Source organism: Peromyscus californicus, unplaced genomic scaffold (assembly GCF_007827085.1).
Source record: "Peromyscus californicus insignis strain IS unplaced genomic scaffold, ASM782708v3 Scaffold_17__1_contigs__length_78620276, whole genome shotgun sequence".
NCBI lineage: Eukaryota > Metazoa > Chordata > Mammalia > Rodentia > Cricetidae > Peromyscus > Peromyscus californicus.
In genome coordinates this window covers 15,470,149-15,493,706 of record NW_026294469.1, presented here as the reverse complement: position 1 = coordinate 15,493,706, position 23,558 = coordinate 15,470,149, and the positions used below count along the sequence as shown (strand labels likewise).

At 42.4% G+C, this 23,558-nt stretch overlaps 1 protein-coding gene across 5 annotated transcripts in view; it reads right to left on the bottom strand.

The window, feature by feature from the left end:
• Nucleotides 1-8,141: 8,141 nt before the first annotated feature.
• Nucleotides 8,142-23,558, bottom strand: part of Kiaa1328 (KIAA1328 ortholog) — a 294,152-nt gene continuing 278,735 nt past the window's right edge. For 4 of the 5 annotated variants that reach the window (XM_052741683.1, XM_052741686.1, XM_052741684.1 and 1 more), the window contains one exon: nucleotides 8,142-9,947. In XM_052741683.1, coding sequence (XP_052597643.1) covers nucleotides 9,743-9,947 — 205 coding nt within the window. In that variant the 3' untranslated portion in view covers nucleotides 8,142-9,742. The remainder of the gene's footprint in view (nucleotides 9,948-23,558) is intronic. The other variant, XM_052741688.1, reaches the window with a different exon arrangement.

Sequence of the window (23,558 nt, the reverse complement as noted above, 5' to 3'; positions counted from 1 at the left end):
GCCTCTGGACTATGGGTTGGACATGTCTGCAAGTCTTACTGTAGCCAGGAGTACATGATGCCAGGAACATAAGAGAAATTTCTCAAAGTGGTGACAACTTAGATAGTCTCAAGTTAGTCACCCAGAAGAACCTGGAAAGAGAAGTGCATCATGGGACGACGTGTCTAACAGTAGTGAGCTACAGTGGGGAATGGAAGAGAGAAGATAATAGAGGTGGATGAGGCAGAGGAGGATATGGGGCCAGAGACAGAGAGCCTTGATGTGCCTCTCCAGGGCTGTGCTCCTTGTCCTGTAAGCCCTGGGCAGTTCTTTGGATTTTTAAGTTGGGAAGTTATAAATCTTAAATTTGGAAGAAAATACTTTCTATTGTATGTAAGGCACTGGGGAAGGAGCAATGGAGGTGTCCCAAAGCCCATCATCTCCAGTTCTCTCTGGCTCTCCTTTTTTTGCTTTGTTGAGAGAGCTGCATGCAACCTGTAATGGTACCAAGGCTACAAAGGACTTAAGCCCATTTCCTTTCCTCCCTTCTTCACCTGCTCTCATGTGCTTACTGACCCAGCTGTCTGATAACAATGATGGAGAGCTTACAACATGCCAGGAAACAAGCTGCATTCTGAGGAATTAGTGACGAATAAGAGTGGCCATCTTATTCTAGTCAGCTTCGTGTGTAGTCTAAAGGAGAAACCAGGCAAGGGAACGGGCATTGCAGCACAAACCGGGTATGAGAGGCTGAAGGAGGGCACACAGTTGTCGAAGGCTGTCCCACTGCTTTCAGGAACTCATGGTTCAGAGGGGCTGGAACACAGAGCAGAGGAAAAGAACAGAAGGAGTGGGAGTCTAGAGTCTGCAGCAAGTCAAATCATAAAGGATCTTGAGCTGTAGGCTCAAAGGGCAGACATCCAAGAGTCACAGAAAACTTAACTCTCTACCAGGGTGTAACATGATAGAAAGACCCAGGCAGCTTCAAGGATGGCAGGGATGAGGTGCTTACTATGTTCTGGGCTGAGCACACTGCATTAGCTCACACAACCTTTATGATAACACTAAAAGGAGGTTCTAGCAGGATCCCTGCTTGAAGACAAGAGTGAGGCAAAGAATCAGTCATGCATTCTAGGGCATAGACAAGGCCTCTGGGGCTGATGTCCTAGAGAAGTACTGGCAGTGATGGGGAAGTGGGTGGGATTGGAAAGTAGAAAATGGTCTTGACAGTTTGGATATTGACTCAAAATAGGAAAGAGAAGTAAAGAAAAGAGGCCAGGCAGTGGTGGCGCACGCCTTTAATCCCAGCACTCGGAAGGCAGAGCCAGGAGGATCTCTGTGAGTTTGAGGCCAGCCTGGTCTACAGAGCGAGATCCAGGACAGGCACAAAGCTACATAGAGAAATCCTGTCTTGAAAAACAAAAACAAAAACAAAAACAAAAAAAAAAAAAAAAAAAAGAAGAAGTAAAGAACAGAACAGTGACCCCCATGCCCACCTCTGAGTTTGAACCTCTCCTTACTATCCGATGACCTTGGTGAATCTTGTTAAACTTCATTTTCATTATTGAATGAAAAAAAAAAACAGCTCAAATCTTATGTGTGCATAGATGTATATTTGTGTGCACAGTTTCAACCCATAAAAGATTTGAGATGGGTTATGAGGAAAATGCTTATACCGAAATCAATTTTAAACTCCGAAAAGAACTCCAACTCCTATAGATTTGACGAGATACAGAGTATAGCAAACAGTCTGGCATACAGCAAATGCTGTGTGAGCAGCCCAGACTTTCCCGTACTCCACTTCACAGGGCCAATGCTGTGTGAGCAGCCCAGGCTTTCCCGTACTCCACTTCACAGGGCCGATGCTGTGTAGTCTCCTTTCACTACACAGTGGGTTTATAGATTCTGTCCTGGGTAACTGCTATTCCAAACCATCCCACAATGACATAATTTTTGCCCTTTCAAGTTCTTCCTACCCACAATGCTTTCTGTGTCCTTTGTTGGTACCCCTATATATTCCATTTTTGGAATTAGTTTGCTCATGTTCTATAATCATAATTTTTATTAAAAATAGATTTTTTTCATACAATATATTCTGGTCACAGTTTCCTTTCCTCCAAGTCCTCCCAGATCCTTCCCATTTCCCCTTCCACCCAAATCCACTCTTTCTCTGATTTGAAAACAAACAGGCAACAACAACAAAGACAAAACACAACGCCTCAAACAAACCAGAATAGAACAACAAAATAGAAAAAAGGAGCCGAAGAAAAAGCAAAAAGAAATCACACACACACACACACACACACACACACACACACACAAACACACACACACACACACACACACACACACTTGCACACACAGAAAATCCATAAACAAAATAGGAAACCATAATATATAAGCAAAAGACCTGTAATGTTAAAAAAAGAAAGCCTAGAGAAAACATTGGGACAGAAATCCTCCAAAAATACCATTGTTTTGAGTTGGCCATCTACTGCTGGGTGTAGGGCCTGCCCATGAGGGTGGTTTGTATATACCCAATGAAACTCCACTGGAGGAAACTAATTTTTCTCCTGCAGTGGTTGTCAATTGGAGATAGCTTCTGGGTTAGAGGTGGGGGCTTGTGCATACTTCTTTCAGCTCTAGGATCCCATCCGGTTAAGACCTGTACAGGTTCTGTGCATGCTGCTTCAGTGTCTCTGGGTTCATATGTGCACTGATCCTGCTTATTTAGAGGGCTTTGTTTCCTTGGTGAACTCCATCCCCTCTGGCTATTTCTGCCTTTTGTTCATACCCTAAACCTGAGGGATTTGATGAAGACATCCTGATTAGAACTGAGTGTTCCAAGGTCTTTCACTCTCTGTACATTTTCCAGTTGTGGTCTCTATTATTTCCCATTTGCTGCAGGAGGAAGCTTCTCTGATGATGGCTGAGCAAGACGCTGATCTCTGAGTATAGCAGAATGTCATCAGGAGTCATTTTCTTGCTATATTCTTTTAGCAGTCCATTAGTATTTGGTTTTTCCCTAGATCCATGATCTCAGGTTCTTGGCCACCAGAGCAATGTCAGGCATGGATTCCATCTCATGGAGAAGGCCTTAAATCCAATCAGAGAATGGCTGGTGACTCCCACAACTTTTGTGACACTGCTGCACCAGCATGTCCTACAGGCAGGTCACCATTGTAGTTTGCAGGGCTTGTAGTTGGGTTGATAGTTATCTTTCTCCTTTAGTATCATACATAGCTACAATACTATGGATGCTAGTCAGTAGGGATGAAGGATCTAGGTAGCTCTGCTTCTCTGTCTTCAATGAGTTAGGCAGGTGTTGTCTTCAGCAATATGGGCTTACCATCAGCTTGTGGGGAGCAACCAATACCCTTGGCAATAGCCTGGGTTGTTTGGGGGCTTCCATGGGGCCCAACTGGCTAACAACTCAATTAAATGTAACCCATTTCTGGCACTGGAGTTTTCATTTGGTGGTGAGAGATACCAAGTTAGGGCTTTCTCTCCCCCATTTGGTGATTCCATTTGAATTTCTTTTGCACGCACGTGCACGTGTGTGTGTGTGTGTGTGTGTGTGTGTGTGTGTGTGTGTGTGTGTGTAAAGAACCTTCTACTGTAGGTTTCCATATGACTCTTCAAATGTGCATTTTCAAATTAAGCACAGATGCAAGTGTGTTGGATATATAGCTATACCAATGAGAGAGTCTTCTCCCTCTCCACACAACTAATCAAGGTTACCACAACTTGACACAGTGATTTCCAGTTCTGAATGAAGAAGAGATTCCTGTGAAGCTTTCATATCCTGAAATGTGGGGGTTCTCCTTTGCTCCTTCTGGAATTATGAAAATGGTTCATGGATTACCTTCTGGGTTTGAAAACCTATGTTGAGAATCAGAGGACTTGCATCAAGTGTAAGCTTGCTCCACAGCTTGTGAAAATGTATAGATCTCCCATGCAGACCTCCCCTGACTTTCTTTTCCTTTCTACTCTGTTCTTGTCTCTTCTTTCTTTTATGGGCAGATTCCTAAGGTGGCCTTCACCCATGCTCAGGGTGAAGTGATCCAGATCAAATGTTCACCCCCTACTTTCTGGCAACCCTACTTACTCAGAAAGCAAGGCAAACATTTTTTCCCCTTTCTTTTCTTTTTTTTTAATGACTTCAAGTACACAGTTTAGTCATTGTTAGTATATTAACAAGGAGTCAACTACCTCAATTTTAAAACATCTTCAACATTCCGAAGAGAAACTCTAAGACTTTATCAGTCACTTCTCATCTCTCACTCCTAGGTGACCACTGATCAATTGTCTCTACAAATCTGCCTATGTGGCTATCAATGTAATGGTATCATACCATATGTGGTCTTTTATGACTTCAGGCATTCATTCAGTTCATGTTTTCAAGGTTAATCTATGTGGTAGTGTGTATTCATTTCCTTTGATTACCAAGTAATATTCTGGCATATGGATATACTATAATTTGTTTACCTGTTCATTGGTTGATGGACATTTGAGTTGTTTCCATATCTTTTCATTTCTCTTGGAAACATCTAGGTATGGAATTGCTGGGTCATTATTGAACTCTTTGACATTTTCAAACTGCCAGGCTATTTTCTGAGGTGAATGCACATTAATTTACATTCCCATCAGCAATGTATGAGGACTAATGAATACATTTTTGCCTCTGAAGTCCTTTCCTTCACTCTGTCCTTGACACTAATGGGGCCTAGCACCTTGCTAACTCCCCTTGACATCCTTCTATGAGAGAGCTGGCCAGAGCAATTTCTGACCTTTCTCTACTTCTTATCTCTCTCTCAAAGGCCTTGTTATTCATCAGTCAGTGGCATTCCAATTTCCTTTGATATACATTCTTCTTCAGGAATTGAAGTCTTTCCAATGTAGTCCCTAGCACATGAGTCAGATTGTAGGTCTTTCCAACTCAGTTCCTAGCACATGAGTCAGTTATGTGGTCTACTGCCCTTAATTGTCCTATGAGTGAGTTACCACAAGGTCCAGACTTAGGAGGAATTATTAGGAAGCTTAACAGTAGTAGTACATCAAATACCCTTCTCTCCAGACCTGTAAGCATACAACTATAAGGTGACTAGTGGGACAGGGTGGTAGTGACAAAGTCCTAGTCTCTCTGTAGCCTGTGACAACACTGTGACAACTGGTATCTCTGCTTCATGTCTCACCTGCTTTGGCTGGCAAGAATTCTGGACTGAACACAGAACATGGACAGAGAATGGATAGCTTCAATCCCAGTCCACCTAGTAGCAACATGAATTACTGGCTGAGATGCAACTTCCAACAGTTGCTGTGTGGGTTAAAAATGAGAATGCTATCTACAAGCCTCACTTAGTAGACACTGGATAGGTGTTATTTATCTTTCTAGATCTTGTCTCTTCTAAAAGAGACCACCACGAATGCTAGAGGAATATTTAACAAGTAATCTCAAAGTATCTCAGGCTTTTCATTGAGTGAGGATTAAAACTCCATCATCTGATATTTAGCATGCCCTTATTTGGGCCACCATCTGACTCACACCTGAATGCTGGGATTACAGGTGTATGCACCACCACACCTGGTTCTTCACAACAGATCTGTATCACAGTCTTCCTGGTTTCACAGCTCATGATGTAACCACTTTCCTAGAGAGGGCAATGGTACCTAATGTGTAAAGTGAGTGTCACTCAAGTGCCCAAGGACATTGATGAAGATCCGAGGACCAGTGTTAGGATTTGGCAACTCAGTTGTAGCTGTAGCTGTGCGCCCTTGTCAAGGTAAGTGATAGATCATTCCTACTGGTCTCCACGTACCAACAACTGGTTTCCTCCCACTAGAACTCCTTACTTCATTTTGGCCACTGTCCTTTACTAGAGATATGATAGCTTCTATTATTTAGAGAAGCCATTCATATCTGGAAATGCATGTTTGGTTTTTTCCCCCGTAGGGATATCATTTTAGATAGTTTTACATAGCCTCTCCATTGTCTCCACTTCTGCAGGTGAGAAGTCTGTCCAGTAGCAACAGTCCTTGAGGACTATCAACTGACAAAGTTCCCCAGGAGGAAATGCCTGGCTCACTCCTGAGAGATGGAAGTGGAATGCTCAATTACAGCTGAAATTCTTAAAAATGCTTTTCTTGGAAAAGCAGATGAGAGCAGATACTGTGCTGTAGAGGGGATGTGAACTTGGTAGCCAGATCTGCCACTGACAGGATGTGAGATCTCAGACAAATTACTTAGAAGCAAACAATACTTTCTTCTATAAAACAAAAATGGTGGATTAAACAGGATCTTAGGTCCATCCTGGCTACAGAGTGCTCAGACTGGAATATAAAGGACTTACAGTAGTGCAGACAGGAGAGGCTGTGGACAATTTCTGGATTACATGTTTGGTTTGCATATGTCTACTTCAAAATTCAGGTTTTGCTAATGTGACAATGTTAAAAAGTGGGCTGTTGGGATAATAGACAACCTGGGCTACTTCTTTAATGGTCATAAGGCCCTTATAAAAGGAGGCTTGCCTCAACATTAGGGTAATCTGCTAGTTAAGTCTTGAGCCATACAAGGATAAAGACACCTGCCCTCTGAATGATGCAGTATAGCTAGACAACTCAACCTTGTCAGTACCTGCATCCTAGACCTAGCCTCCAGAAATACAAGAAACAAATACACGGTCTTTATAAATGACCAATGCAGCAGCATCGATGGATTAGGAGAAGGAGCTTATCCAGCTCTTAGCGTGTTTGTGGTAAGGATGACAGGGAGGGACAATATCTACAAAGTTCAAGCCCAAGAGGTGAGAAGGCCTCCCTTCCAAGTAGAGCAGAAATGTCAAGAAGCCACACAATGGGTCACGAATCTATGAAACTGGTTTTCTAGCTGTCTGCTTATCTGTTCTCTCAGGATAAGAACTGTTTTACACATGCTCAGCTTTCTCCCCATACTCAAAGGTATCTTTGACAATTTGAGCAAACTGCTTACTTATTTCATTTTCAATGTAAGAGAGGGCTGATTGATGATTTTGCTCTCTCTACCTGAGCCTCTGAGAGGCAGCTGCTCAGAGGGGGTGTTCTTGTTCAGGTAGGGGTAACAGGCTGGTCTGAAGGAAGGGAGCAAGTCAGGGTCTTTGGCTGTTTGGGGGGAACACAAGGGTGTGATCTTGGAACTATGCATCTATGCAAACCCTTGCTTGGATTCTTCAAGGACCTACAACCCACCAGGCAGGACCACAACTCCTATCTCTAAGTGATGGGACATATCTTTCTTGCTCAGGTGCTATGGGGATGCTCAGGGAATGGACTCAGAAGTGTGCTTAGACTGAACTGTCCATTCTAGCAACTACAGAACCTATTGAGGGCTGATGTCCTGGTGATGGGAAAGAGATGGGGCTTCACTGGGAACAGCAACTGGGATGTGGCACACTATTTCTATTTTTTTCAAATGACCATGCACTCCTATTGTCCCAACAAGTAACAAGGAGAGAATAGTACTTTGATAATTTGGAGATCTGGTCTTGCTCTAAAACTACACTCCACTGATCGGATGATGTGCAAGAGGACATGTCATTATTAAAACCACATGAGGAAAACAACAACCGTATAGACTATTTACCACCTTACCACAAACAGTTGTCACCATTAAAATGAATATACCTTTAGCTCACTGTAGCAACTTCTGTCAGCAAATCTCTAAGATAATGCTGGTGTTGAAGCAGGACCAGTGAAAGGTGACTTTATGGGAGGGAGTCAGGCCTTCTTCACGACACGTGAAACGCTCCAGGTAAGTCCCCATGTGGGCCAGGTTTGGAGTGACACAAGTGTGCCTCTTGGAAGGGGGATGGCTACAAAAGCACTCCTTGATTAATCTTGACTTTTAAAATAGCCCTTGGGCCTCACTTAGGGAGCCCAGTGGACAAACACTGATTAGTTTTCTCTCACAGGGTGACAGTTTGCAAGGAGGGCAATACCTTAGCTGTGGCGTCCACAGTGTGTGTGCAGTATTGCTTTGAGGAAACATCTACAGGCTGGCCAAGCAAGTCCCAACCAGCCACTGAAGGAAGCATTATCAGGAGAAGTCACATGGCTCCTATTTTCTTCCCATTCTTCTGTGGGATAGGCTACAATTAGCTCAAACCCAAATACTCTGCAACAACACATATATCTCAAAGTAAATTTAATACAGATTACAATGTTAACATATATTATTTAGTTAATAACAAAGCCACTAGGTTATATACATATTCCCTTCCTACCACCCTCATACCAACACCCCCCCAACACCCCCAAAAATGCCTTCAGAACAGAGAAGGCAACTGGCAGGGAGTGTGCAGAATGAAAAGTGTGTTCATTGATGCTCCCTGAAAACTCATTTTTTTTTCCCTCTTACAAACTTCCCATGTTGGTAAGGCACAGAAGCAATTAAATTCCATTCACTGGCACGGCACCCAAAAAAAGCCTTGAATTTTTAGGCTGTTTATAACTCTTCTCAGGGTAAATAAGCTTCTTAAAGAGATCAGATTCCATTTCTTATCCTTCTGGAGATTGGAGTAGCAAGAACACTGATGCTCAGAACAAGTGACTATGGTTATAGAAAGTCTAAGGAACTAGGTATAGTTAAGTTGCCTGTGACACACAGGACAGAGAGAAGATGGTCCTGGAAATCTAACTCATTTCTGCTACTACAAAGACATATCCTAAAAATGTTTTGAAACAGAACAAGTTTGTTCTAGTTCCTCTCAGGGTGAATTTGAAAAGGAAATTGGAATCTGTAATGAGCTTTCAACTTCCAAAGGGAATGACGACACGTAACTAGTCTTGCCCTTGTATTTGCCTCAGATGAAGAGTACGGAATTGAGAGTCTCGAAGGGAAGGGGGACTGGGTAGAATCAACAGGACTGAGCTCAGTCTGGAGAGAAAAGATTTAGATTTAGGCCAATAAGGATGCTCAGCAAGCTTTCCTAGACTCTGCGCCCAGGGGCACTTAAACTAGGAGCACTCATCCTCAGCCACTGGATACCACTCTTTCTCTAGTGCCATCTTCCCTAGACACAACAGCGGAGGAAGTTCACAAGAATACCTGGAATTGGAGTCCACAAGAAACATCTGTCACGGGACACTGGAGGGGTGGTTGCCTGGACCTGGTAGATTTCCCCAGGCTGCCATCTCATGTGTGGTTTAATGGCACAGTCTGGCTGGGAACTTCCCTCTAACCCATTGAGCTTTTTGGTGTAAGGAGTGGCAATGACCATGTTGATGATCACTATGACTCACATGTATTTGGTCCCAAGTAGTGGTGATATCAGGGTCACTAACTCCAATTTCAGAATGAACAGTCACACTGAGAGTTAGCGAGGAGGGAAAGGGTGAAGAAGGAAGACCTCTTCTGAAGTAGACACGTTCCTTATGTAAGGAAAGCCAACTTTTTGCAGCAGTAAGTTGAAACCATCCTCAAAATGACACTAGATATCCATGGTGTCTGATATGCAGAAAGTATTCTAAATTTCTAATCTGTTTGGCACAGAAAAGATCCTATGCCTAAGCCCACCTCCTTTAGCCTGTTTTCTGATTGGTCTGACAAAAAAACACCCTGATTTGTTAGAATGATTTCTGTATTCAATACTTAAGAGGATGCCAGTAAGATAGGTCCCTGTGAAAGGAGAGACTCAGCTGCTTGGCAGTCAAGTCATTTAACATCCTACATCAGTATGTAAAGGAACTCAAACATTTCCTATGAAATTATGTAGCATGTGCTTCAGAGTCATATGAAAAATATGTCTTCCAGAATCTGACTCTCCTCCAGGTCTTCAGGGCTCCTGCGTGTCCCCACTTTCTTCCAGGTAGATTTCTGAGGGCTAGGTCGGAAAGTGTTCCACACTCCTGCTGCTCTGGAGGGATTGGGCTGAGATTTGGGAGCAGAATTTGGGCTCAGAGACTGAACCAAATCCAACAGAGATGTCTCATACCTGTAAGACAATCCAGACAAAACAGGATCAGACCATTAGAATACGAGGAACCAAAAGCCCTGCAGAGGTGCCCAGGGCAAGAGTTTGCCACAAATCTCACCATGGGGAAACTTTAGGGGAAAATGCCCCAGGGTGGTCCTGAGAACGAGGCCCCTGCTACTGTCTGCAAGCTTTATTCTTCTGCTGACCCCAGCAGTCCTTTCTAACTTAGGGAGAGAGTCTGTGGAACAGGAAGAGTAGTCCTGATAATAGTGATGATATCACCTATGCCAGAGTAGGCTGAGGCAGACGGGGGCTCCAGCACCTGCAGGATGCGAGCTTCTCTGCTGCAGGAGAGAAGCCGAGGAAATCGACATATGTTCCTTACAGCTTGGAAGTGATACAGTACTTCATGTTTGGGATGGATTAGACCTCCAAGAAGAGGAGCACTCAGAATGCTTACTGAGCAATGGGTCTTTGACATATTTGGACTAATTTTCTTATTTTGTGGGTGAGGATACTGAGGTCCAGAAAGATGAGTCAAGTGGTTTGAACCAAGGCCCCCTTGACTTCCAAGAGTAGTGTCCTCAGTTTTTCTACAAAGACCAACAAATACAACAGTGGTGACATGTGCCTTTATTCCTAGCACTGGGGGGCAGAGGCAAGTGAGTTTGAGGCCAGGTCTACAATGAGTCCCACGCCAGCCAGGCCTACATAGTGAGATCACATTAAAAATGAATAATCAAGCAAAGACAGCAAAAGAAAGATTGTTGTCTAACTGTATATTAGTTTGCTGTAAGTGGCTATAACTAGTAATTAGCTATCTTTTTCTCCAACAAATTAATCTAATCTAATGTACCATCTTTATGGATCTGCTGTTGTTATAGAAATTCTGTTTCTCTGAAAGAAACATGAAATCATGGATTACATCATGGGAGACGAATCAAAGTTTATGGCAGCCAGGGAACAGATTGCTCCTCATAGCTAATTTCAATTGTACTTTTGCTATTATAAAGTCCAAATAACTTGGCAAGTCAAAAGACAGCAAATGGCAAAGATTAAAGAGCAAACCTTGAGAACTACCCACTTTAACCAAGAACTATATATGCCATAAAGCGAAGTACAAATGAATTCCTATATTATGTCACATAAGTATCAGAAAAGAACAGTGTCTTCATCAGCTCACATTATGTGGGCGGTGGTTCAGTTCAGTGTACTGAAATAACATGATAGAGATTACAAAGTTAGCTTGGTCTATTATTGTTTGGTATCTGAATAATAATAGGACACATCACTTACCCAGATTCACAAAACACCATCCCTTGAAACGTGGTCTGTGTGTGTTTTAGGCACAGACATGAGTTCCATTGCTTCTGAACCTCACAGAGCCACTACTCCCTTAAAGCTGACTTTAAGAACTTCATTGTGGTAGAGTGATGAGCAGAAAGCTTACTTAGTCTGCTCTGCCACAGTTCCTGTGATGGTGTGGCACCAACTCTATTCCTCTAGAGCTAGAGCTAGATCCTATTCTCCATTTGTTTGCTCCCGAACTAGTAAGATGCAGGTACAAAACTCGAGAGGACACAGTCTGTGCCGATTTGATTTGGCTCCATACTGCCAAATTTAGAGCCAGTCTGACAGGGCATGCTGGAATAACCTAAAGACAAATTATTTCTGGGCTCATTCCATAGGTTGTCCTGGATGAGAAGAGTCTCTCCATAGGCTACTTCCGTGAGAAGTATCCCTCCTTAGCCTTCTCTGAATGAGAGGTCCCTCCCCCCATGCTGCCCCAATGAGAAGCTCCTCTTCATTGGTCGCCCATGATGAGCAACACTATTCCATAGGATGCTCCTGATGAAAAGCATCTCTCCATTCGCTGCGAACCTCTCCATAGGCTGCTACAGATGAGATACTTACGATGACAGATTTCCTTCCCCTTCCAATGTCCTATGATTTCTTTAGGCCTTCCTGACTTTCATTTATATCACCAACCCTGCTCTTCTCCTGCCAGGGTTCAGTCCTTATCTCCCATCTCTCAGGTGATTTTACCCACTCTCATGACCTTTGCGAGGATCTATATATGAATGACTACTAAACACAGCTATCAACACTGGCCTTGAAGTCCCAGAATCACACAGTCAACTGATACCTGATACTTTTACTCAGATGTGCAATAGGAATTTCAAAATATCCAAAACAGAACTTGGCATTTTTCTGTCATCCTACTCCTTTCTATTAATCTAGCACAGGTTAAAAAATCTGCTCTCCTACCTGTGCCAGAGAGATGGCTCAGCTGTTAAGAGTATATTGCTCTTACAGAGGACATGAGTTCAGTTCCAACACCCATGTGAAGCAGTTCATGACCACCTGTGACTGCAGCTCCAGGGGAATCCAATGCTCCTGGGCTCTTCAGGCACCGGCACTTATATGCACATATCCACATGCATACACACATATGCATAATTAAAAAATAGTAGAAATAAATCTTTAAAAACCCTATTATCCTTGGTCCCTACATGATTCTGCATGTGTTATATTCTCTACTTAGAAAGTTCTTCCAGATCTTTCTCACTCTCTCCAAAACCATGAATGGTTTTGTTAAATATCACCTCCTCAAAGCTGGTCTTCCAAAACAACTATCATTTCATAGACATTTTGTTTTATGATATTTTACTTTCCTTCAATTACTCAATAAAATATAACTTAGATAAGTTATGCTATAATTATCCTTATATGCATACACACATATATTTTTATTGTTTGTCTCCTTCAATAATATGTGATTCATACAAGTTTTGCTGTCATTGGAAAAGATCACCACAGACCAGTTTACATGTACATACATACTGCTTTGCCTTAGAGTTTTTGGTTGAATTTATTAAGAAATAGTATCAGACCTGTAGCAAAAAATAATCTCAAAACTTCAATGTTCTATAATAGTTATCAAAGGAGACTTTTATCCTTCAGGAAAAATTCACTGTCAGTTCTTAATTTACATAAATTACCCCAAAAAAACTTATATATGCAGCATATAAGATGGCTGACGTGCTGCCAGTAGAGACTGGAGAAAAGGGGACCCGAGATTGTGGACCATCAGCCCTCGGTTTGTTCCCCTCTGGATCTTCTGCTTAGCATTCCTCTAGAGGGCCAAGGCAGAAACGCCTACGTGTCCCAAGGTCATGCTTTATGGTATGCACAAGTCATGCCCTCCTCCATATAAATACTTCTTATAATACTTGTCTTTTTTCTTCTATCTGATCTTCATGTTCTGTGTTCCTAGATCAATGGTGATTTCTGGGATACAGGAAAGGAGTGAAGTAAATTTCACAGGAAATTATACAGAAATGATCAGCCAGGCTGGGGTTGAGGCAGTTATGTAGTTCATGGAAAAGAACCTGCAGCCTGGAGAAGCTTTTTAGGCTTGGATAAACTGAACCGAATGTGTGGTCAACTATAGCACATGGTATGATGTGTATCAACATACTGGACTTAAATTGGTCATGATGAATAATTCAGTTTCTGAGGATATTCCAAGGACATTGTGCAAAACTTGAGACCCTAAGGGGTATTGACTGAAGTCTGTGGATGGAGTAACATATAGATGGGATGACAGACTAAAGGTGTGGGAACCTAGAACAGGAGAAAAAATAGTGGCCTCCACCAAGAAAGGGAGATGGCAACTTTAATTCAGATACTTTTTATTCCTCCTGAAGGAGTGTGGAGATAATGTGACAATTGATGGAGTGATTGCTACAAGCTTTATTGGGTTCCTAGATTGAAAAGAGCTGCCAAGAAAGGTGAGCTTCCTTTCATAGAAGCTCTATAAATTAGATTAGGTCTTCCTTGGAATTGTAGGATATAGAAGGACAGAAGTTGCTGACTTGCAGGGACAGATTTCTTGTCTGAGGTCATTGTAGCCCATCAGTCATGGGGCTTAGTGATGCAGAGGGCTGAGGAGGAACTTAGGCGGCTACAGGGGTCTTGAGGTTGGAGCAGACTCTGTGAGAAGGAAATGACTGTCTGGTACATTGACCACTGTTCTTATTTTTACCTTTTTTTTTTTTTTTTTTTTTTACGAAATTGCATGTTGCTAGCCTTTGGGCCAAGTGCTCAAAAGATTGTATAATCATTAATAATAAAAATAGATTATGCTTGCTTTGGTGTTAAGTCTGGGATAGTCCTGTGTTTAGTAAAAGATGATGAAGAATATATTGGAGATTTTCTAAGAATAACCTTTAGAATCATGAGAATATTTCATATTGGGTGATTTCCCCTTTTTTTCTGTTCCCCCTTTCTTATGATAATAAAAGACTGAGGTCACCAGGGCAAAAGCAGAAGCTAAAGTTAGAGAAGTCAGAGACGCTAAGAGAAACTAAGAGAAGCTAAGAGAAGCCAGGGAAGCAAAAGAAACTTAGCAACTGCAGAAGCCCGAAGTGACCTGTCAGCTTGCACGAACATTGTCTCTGAGTCGTTATTGCGCCTTCCAGGTATCCCATCCTTCAGACCCCCGAAACTGCTGAGGCTGGTCCCTGGCACTTGAGCACTGCAAAGCTTCTGAACTGTTGTCACAGTCAGGGTACTTACCCTTTACTTCTGAGAAAAAACCATGCGACTGATGGCATCAAGTTCTGGGACAACAAGTGAATTTTCCACCAGCGCTATTGATTCAATAGCACACAGCAAATTCAAATGCCTTCCCTTAAAGCGAACAACACAATGAACAACCAGGAACTGAATGCCTTACATTTCACAAGAATGTAATCTAAGCAAGGCCTTCTCTTCTTCAAACACTAACTATCAGTTGGAGTTCATCAGACTCACCTATAGGCTGTACTGAATTAATGCTGTCTCAACTGTTCTGGAAATACTCTTGTCTCTGTTCCACACAAGCCATCCACAGAGGAGAAGTATTTAGTCAATGTCACTGTCGCCAGTGGAATACTCTAACATTGGTCATGCCAACAAGACTAAAAGAAAACATCACAAATAGTTTGCCTCTTTGACCATCTGTCCCTTTCTTAACAGCTTGATACTACAAGAGCCCTTACTTTAAATCACAAAACAACACAAAACAAAACTCTCTCCTACTCAGCACGCTGCCCTGTGAGCATTGGCTAGCTAGGCTTACTCAGACTTAAGTCAGAGAATTTGTTTGGTTCCACTGAGGTTCCTGAGCTGTGGTCCTGAAACGTAATTGTAATATAGTCCTGTGCTATGTTAAAGACTGTCTGAAAACTGTTGTTTATATCTCATGATCTTCGTTACTCCACCTTGCTTGAAAGCAGAAGCTCCCCTCCCCCACAAAGATCTTTATTTGAATTAAAAGGGATTTAAGTACATGCTTTAAGAAAAGATTTCCTTTCTTGTGGTATTATGGTTTTGCCACTGGAGACATTTGACCTTGTCTGCAAATGTTCATTCTTTTGGAAACTGATTTAGGATTGTATTGTGGGGTGCCAGAACCTAACAGATTTCTCAGAATACCCACATTGAAGTTATAATTAGAAACATGCTTGTTAATCATGTAATGACAATCCATACTTCCAGTTACTCAGGGAGAAAAAGGACACATACGATATTTGGTGAGTGAATGAGATCCCAGTGGCAAATAATCAAGTTTTAAAAAGTGTATAAATGTAATCCAAGCAAACAAGTTTTAATTAACAGAGGCAAGAAGTGTACAATACATACTAGTCACAGCCCAAACATTACAATCCTAGTTTACATGTGCTTGCCATATAAACAAGCAGAAATATGTTATCAAGTGACTCCTCCAGAGGGGCTCCACAGCACACAGCACAGGAGTGGAAGAGCGGAGCAACCCACCATGCCTAAGGGGATAGGCAATGTTTTGCTCTCAGGAAAGGAAAGGGAGCAGGAAGCAAAGAATTAAGTTGAAAAGTTCTTAATTTCCCTTCCCATCAAAGAGATTAGAAGGCTTTCAGAAATCCCTTTGAAAGAGAAAAGTGGAAAGCAAACAGAAAATTTGTAGAGGTTCCAACGTAAAGATTACAGGAATTTTTAGAGTTATCTTTAAAGTACTCGGGTTAATCAGGGAAATGCAAATCAAGATGACACTGAGATACCATCTTACACTTATCAGAATGGCTAAGATCAAAAACATTAATGACAGTTTATGTTGGAGAAGATGTGGAGTAATGTGAACCCTCCTCCACTGCTGGTAGGAGCGCAAACTTGTACTGCCACTCTGGAAATGGCGGTTTCTCAGAAAATTGAAAATCAACCTATATCAAGACTCAGCAATACCACTATTGGGCATATACTCAAAAGATGCTCAATCATACTACAAGGACCCTTGCTCAACTATGTTCACAGCAGTATTATTCACAATAGCCAGAACCTGGAAACAACCTAGATGCCCCTCAACTGAAGAATGGATAAAGAAAATGTGGTACATTTACACAATAGAGTATTACTCAGCTGTAAAAAACAATGTCATCATGAAATTTGTAGACAAATGAATGGAACTAGAAAAAAATCATCTTGAGTGAGGTAACCTAGACCTAGAAAGACAAACACAGTATGTACTCACTCATAAGTTGATATTAGATGCAAAGAAAAGGATAACTAGGCTCCAATCCACAATCGCAGAGAAGCTAAGTAAAAAGGAGGGCTCCAGGAAGGGGAAATAGTTAAGATCTCCTGGGTAAAATGGAGAGGGGGAGGGGGAATGGGAACATGAGGGATCGAGATGACTAAGCTGGGGGAGGGATAGAGATGGATAGCAATGAAAGAGATATCTTGACAGAGGCAGCCATATGGAGTTAGGGAGAAACCTGGTGCTAGGGAAATTCCCAGAAATCCACAAGGATGACCCCAGCTAAGACTCTTAGCAATAGTGAAAAGGGTGCCCGAGCTGGCCTTCCCCACTATTCAGATCAGTGACTACCCTAACTGTCATCATAGAACCTACATCTGGTAATGATGCAAGCAGATGCAGAGATCTCCAGCCAAGCACTGGGCTGAGCTCCTGGAGTTCACTCAAAGAGAGGGACGAGGGATCATATGAGCAAGGGGGTCAAGAATATGATGGGAAAAAACAACAGAGACAACTGACCCAAGATAGTGGGAGCTCAAGACTCTGGACTGACAGCTGGGGAACCTGCAGGGGACAGAAATAGGCCCCCTGAATGTGGGTGACAGTGGTGTGGCTTGATCTGTTTGTGGGACCTCTGGTAGTGGTATCAGGACTTATTCCAGGTGCATGAACTGGCTTTTTTGAGACCATTCCCTATGGTGGGATACCTTACTCAGCCGTTATGCAGGGGGGATGGGCTTGGGCCTGCCTTAACTTAGTATGCCAGACTTTGTTGACTCCCCAAGAGAGGCCTTACCTGCCATGAGGCGTGAATGGGGGGTGGGGTAGGGGAGGAGAGGGGTGGGAGAAAGGGAGGGAGGGGAACGGGGTTGGTATGTGAAATGAAAAAATTTTAAAAAGTACTCTGATTAAATGTAAAAGAATCTAAACTTGTGCTCCTTAATTTCTTCCCGTAGTCTCCCTACTCAATCATCTTCTGCACATGTTACTGAAGACTATAAGCCACAGGGAATCACATTACTCTTCAGACAACTAACCCTGGAGCTTCTCGCCTGGACCTTGCTTTCTCTCTGCTACCGTGGAGAGGTTCTGGCCCTTCCTATCTTCAACCCTGACACTCCAATGACCCAAGGACTTGTATCGTTTGTCACCGTCTCTGTCCTCCCCTCTCAATTGTACCATTACCTTCAGTGTCCAAGCATGCATTAGTATCTTCCAGTATTTTAAAAACATTCTTCCATAAATTTCTCAAATGCCAAGGAAACAGTGAAAAACAAACCATCACCCTGTAACCCCAGCTCTAGCCAACAATCAACAATGGCTACCGCAACCAAATGAAAGATTGATGGGGACCATTATAACACATCAGGATGACATTATTCAGGGCCACTGATCCATCTTAAAATCACTAGTACCCATTTCTTTCCTGATATGTAACAGCAGAAGGTACATGCACAGCATGACTTATGAAAGAGCCTTCCTATGAAAAACTTTAACTTAGCCAAACCTCCAGATATACCTGTCAATTCACATGGAATATACAGTACAGAGAAAGACAAATGATGCCTCAAGCATATGACAAGCTAAGAAGTAGAATGTATAAAATTTTATGACAAATGACTCAGTTACTTAGACACATAAAAACAAAGGAAACTATAACAGATTTAAAAAATGCTTAAAGGATCTATTAGCCACATGTTGTATGTGGTAGTTTGAATTAGAATGGCTCCCTGGGCCCTGCGACTCACTTGGGCAGCAGAGTAGAGTTGATCCTGACAGCGTGAGAGTGGGGTAGCTGGTACCACCTTCCTTATCTGTGGTGTGGTGGTGGGTGCCAGGAAAAGATGCCCTCCTCTCTACTGCCTCCAGCTGGCGAGGGAAGCTGACCCTCCTGTTTACAAGCTGCAGTCCTCGGGATGCCTCAAAGCATTTCAAACTTCATTTTCTCAAAAACAAAGTCCTCACTGTTACCCCACAACTACCAGTTTCATAGCTAAATCTAAATCTCATAGCTAAATCTACTTCCTCCTCCTCTAATTTTTCCATTAATACAAACAAATGTGCAAAAAGCAAGCAAGCAAACACATTTTCATCCATTCTACCACCACAACTCCAAACCGTAGTGTCATCCTCGACACCTCCTTTAAAGGCCTTGTTGGTTCCACATCCTAAACACATTGTAGTACTGACTGCTCTTATTCTATTTCAACTCTTGAGTCCCAATTATTATGGGCTATCCTCTATGCACTACAGCCCCAAGAGTTCCCCATTTTCATTCCTGCTCTTCTCCATAATGCAGTCAGTTTGTGCACAAAACAGATTCTGTTATCCCCTTCAATGGTATTCCTTTGCACTTGAACAGAACAGCTAACAAGGGCAAGCTGATAGCTAATTTATGTGCCAACTTGGCTGAGAAATGGTGCCCAGTTTGGCCAAGCTCTGATGTACATGTTGCTGTGCACATATTTTTTGGGTGTATTTAACATTTACAGTCAGTTGGATTTTAATAAAGCAATTTCCCTCCATGATCCCAATGAGTTAGAGACCACAAGAGGAAAGACGTTAGGAAACAAACCACACTGGCAATTACCACAACCAAACTTTAGAAGTCTCCTACAGGAGGAGGAATGCTGCTTCACATCACACGACAGAAGTGTCGCCTCAGTTTCCAGCCTGTTGACTGCTCTGTGGGTTTCAGATTTTTAGCCACCATGAATTGCGTAAGTTGATTCCTTCAAAATACATTGAATCTTATTTATTGTCTTTGTTTTGCTGAAGATCCCTAATGAATACAGGTGGCAAGACCCTGGCTTCTCCTTTCCCCCTTTACTCTTTACAATCCATCTTCAATTTTAGAATGCCATTGCTCCTTCAATCTCTTCCTCTACTCTTTCTAAAAGAAAAGGACATACATTGTATCTATGTATAGTATAAAATGAATAGTGTAAGACAAACAATTGAATTTCAATCATCCTCCCATTCTTCTCTTGGATAACTATTATTCATCCTGCTAGAGATGAACTAACACCTTCAGAAAAGCCATCCTTAACTCCAGCATCTAAAGTTAGATTACAAAGCTGATTTTTAGCTCATAATCCTCTGATCTTTCCTTTCACAGCATTGGTCATAATTTATAGGATTTTATTTGTATGAGTCTGTCTGGCACGTTTCCTCATCAGACTGGAAATGTTGGGGACAACAACCAAATGGCTTTCTTTGTCTTGCCACTATATCCTTAATGACCAGCACTCAGTAAACAATGTGTCAAATTGCATTGTTCTAATTATTTTCTTAAACATTTTAATTGTTCAAATAAATATAAGAGTCAGAACATCATAGCTCACTCCTGTAATCCCAGCACTGGGGAGGCAGAGGCAAGAGTAGAGCTACCAGTTTCATGCCAGCCTCGTCTCTCACAGTGAGTCTCAAGTCATTCGGGGCTATCACATGGCTACAGAGTGAGATTCTGTCTCAAAGGTAAAGAAAGGATGTGTTTACATTTACAAAAATTCTGGCTAAGATAAAGATAATAAAGGACAGCAGTGTCATGAGGATGTGGGGATCTCTTATTCACCAACAGGGGAAGCGCAAACTGGGGTAGCCACTATAGAAATCAGTGTGACAAATTCTCAAAAAGCTAAAAATAGATCTACCATATGACTCAGCTATATTCTTCTTTGGCCCAAAGATTCTACAACACAGATACTTGCTTGGCCCCTTGGCCACTGTGGTGGTTTGAATAGGAATGGCCCCCACAGACGCATGTGTGTGAATGCTGGTCCAGAGGGAGTGGCATTATTAGGAGTGTAGCCTTGTTAGAGTGGCTGTGGCCTTGTTGGAGGAAGTGTGTCGCTGTGGAGGTGGGCTTTGAGGTTTTATAAGCTCAAGTCTGGCCTTGTGACACAGTTTTTCATCCTGTTGCCTGAGGATCAAGATGTAGGACTCTCAGCTTCTCCAGCACCATGTCTTTCTGAATGCAGCCATGTCCCATCATGATGACAATGAGCTAAACCTCTGAACTGTAAGCCAGCCTCAATGAAATGTTTTCCTTTATAAGAGTTGCCATGGTCACAGTGTCTCTTCTCAGCAGTAGAAGCCCTAAGACAGTCATGCTTATTGTTTCTATAGTCAAACTAGCTAGAAAATGGAAACAGTTTAGATGTCCATAAATTGATGAATGGATGATAAAAATGTGGTACTGATACACAATGGAATACTATACAGTTCTAAAAAAAATGAAATAATGAAAATTTCAGGCAAATGAATAGAGCTAGAAAATAATACAGGAGTGAGGTAACCTAGACCTAGAAAGGCAAACATTTAGCCTCGAATCTTCACATAAGACTGTATAACTTGGAGTAAGTATGGAAGCTAAGAAAGTAGAAAGGGATCACTGGAGGAGGGAGGGAGAAAGAGCTCTAGATAGGTGGATAACAGGACTCAGGTGCTATGAAGTAGGAAAAGGGATAAAGGTGAGGATGAGACTTAAGTAGGGAGGGCTGGGGAGGGTAGTGCAGGTGGGAAGCCATAAATAACATTAAGATATTTGAAAAAGCCACAGGGAAACCATTATTTTATAAGCTTTGTAACACACACACACACACACACACACACACACACACACACACACACATGTTGTGCCCTGATCATGACCCCCAGAGAGACCACCAAAGACGAGCAAGCTGGAATGCAAAAGCAAAGTTTAATTTCGGGATATCCAAATGCAATACAAGCCTAGGCAGGGACTTCGTCCAATACATCCAATGCAGTGGAGGCTGGAGGAAGTGCCCGCCTGTCCACAAGCTCAGTTTTTAAAGGGAAAAATCACAAGGTTACATCTTTTAGGGGTGCTAGTATGGTTACAATTCTAATTGGCTTGCCTTCTAGGGGCTTTCTAGAAATCATGGCTTAATCTTACTTCTAAGGGAGTGGTTGCCCGCCACCATTTCTCATTGGCTGCCCTCAGGTGGGGGCATTTTTATGGTCAGTTACCTTGCAAACCAGGGAGAGGACATTCCATAGTCCGGCAGGCATTACCTCGTGACTACCTTGTGACTCTGTACTTTTACACTTCCTGGTTTCTGGAATCTGAACTGACTGGTTTCAGTAACTAATGGCCTATTCCCAAAAGGAGAAATCTTAGGCCTTAATTTTAGGGTGAAAGCATTTTGGTCTTATTTCTAAGATGGCTCATTTTGGTCTCACAACACACACACACACACACACACACACACACACACACACAGAGAGAGAGAGAGAGAGAGAGAGAGAGAGAGAGAGAGAGAGAGAGAGAGAAAGAGAGATTTAGTTGGAGTTACAATCCACAGAGGGATAATGATCTCTTCAGGGGCCATAAACTATCCAAAAAAAAACACACACTGCCCAGCAAGAACCTTTCTGGTTGTTGGCCAGGGGTTCCAAATGATCCCCCCAACAATACAAGCTACTGCCACTGCTCTTGGCTGCCTGCCGTTATTTGAGGGTAAGTCCCTATTGCTGAAGATACCACATCCTTTTGTCACAGGACTTGGAGAAATCAAGGTGGTACTGACCTGGTGGCCTCCTCCCTAAGGACTAGCTCTCATAGTGTCAGATAGTGTTATGCAAGCTACTGGGGGATAAAAGTTCCAAGAAACTATCCACACAATCCAGAGGCTTTTTGGTGCAAAGCTGTTCTAAATCCTGCAGGAAGCACACCCAGCAGAAGTCCTGCTGAGTTTTTATTCCTAACAAAGGGTTTCTTCTGTGCCTTGTTCTGAGTGGTCAGAGGTTAGCCTTACATTCTTATGCATGGTTGGCTGACTGAAAAAGGCACATCTGTTAAGCTAATGTAACTTTTGAGAGTGGAATCGACCTTGTGCACATACTTTTGTCTTAGAAAAACACTGACTGGGGGAGAGATTTATGCCAGATGGTATCTTTAGTAATTTATTTAAAGATGGAAATTTATTTGTCTCATTTAATCCTGTGATAGAAGAGACTGTACATTTTACTTATATTCCCTACATTTTGGATTTGACAGAAATATTGCACCCTGAACTAGCAACAGTATGGTTGTCTGCACAAGACCTGCATTAAGCCATAACAGTTGATGTGCTAACATGGATGAGGAAGGTTCCCAAGTCCCACTCCTACTTGAAGAGCTACAGGGAGCCCTACTGAGGTAGAGTCGGTTTTTTGTTTTTTTCTCACCAAGAGCCCCTTGATAGCTTGCTCGTGCACATGTGGTTAGCCTTAAATCTATGTACACATGGACAACACTACCAGACTCAGTAGGTTGCTTGTGTGTGTGTGTGTGTGTGTGTGTGTGTGTGTGTGTGTGTGTGTGTGTGTGTAACAATAATAATTATAGAAGAAGAGGACATGAATTTGAGAGGTGGATATAAGGAACATGGGTAGGAGTTGGAGGGGCAAGAGGAAAAGGAAGGGGTGAATATGATATAAATACAGTATACTCATATATGAAATTCTCAAATAATAGAAAAGAAAAAGTATGTTTATATTATAAAGATTCAAATATATAAAACTAAATAAAGAAAAGCCCCTTCAGTATTCAATTTCTCCACTCAAATGGCAATCCTATTCCCTGTCTCAGAAGCCAGTACTAACAGTCTAGTATATAAGATTCTAAACCCCTTCCAATACAATTATGCATGTGCGTGCACGCGTGCGCGCACGCGCGCGCACACACACACACACACACACACACACACACACGCACGCACAGATGCATGTACATACATATACTGAATGAAACCAGGCCATACTTATATGCATTTATCATCTGTGTTTTCACTCATCAGCATGTTTAGGAGATCTCTGCACAATTGGCATGGGGGATTGTATATAATTCTAAACTGGGGCAAAGCATCCTATCTTTTTTTTTTTTTTTTTTTTTTTGGTTTTTCGAGGCAGGGTTTCTCTGAGGCAGGGTTTCTCTGTAGCTTTGCGCCTTTCCTGGGACTCACTCGGTAGCCCAGGCTGGCCTCGAACTCACAGAGATCCACCTGCCTCTGCCTCCCGAGTGCTGGGATTAAAGGTGTGCGCCACCACCACCCGGCAAAGCATCCTAT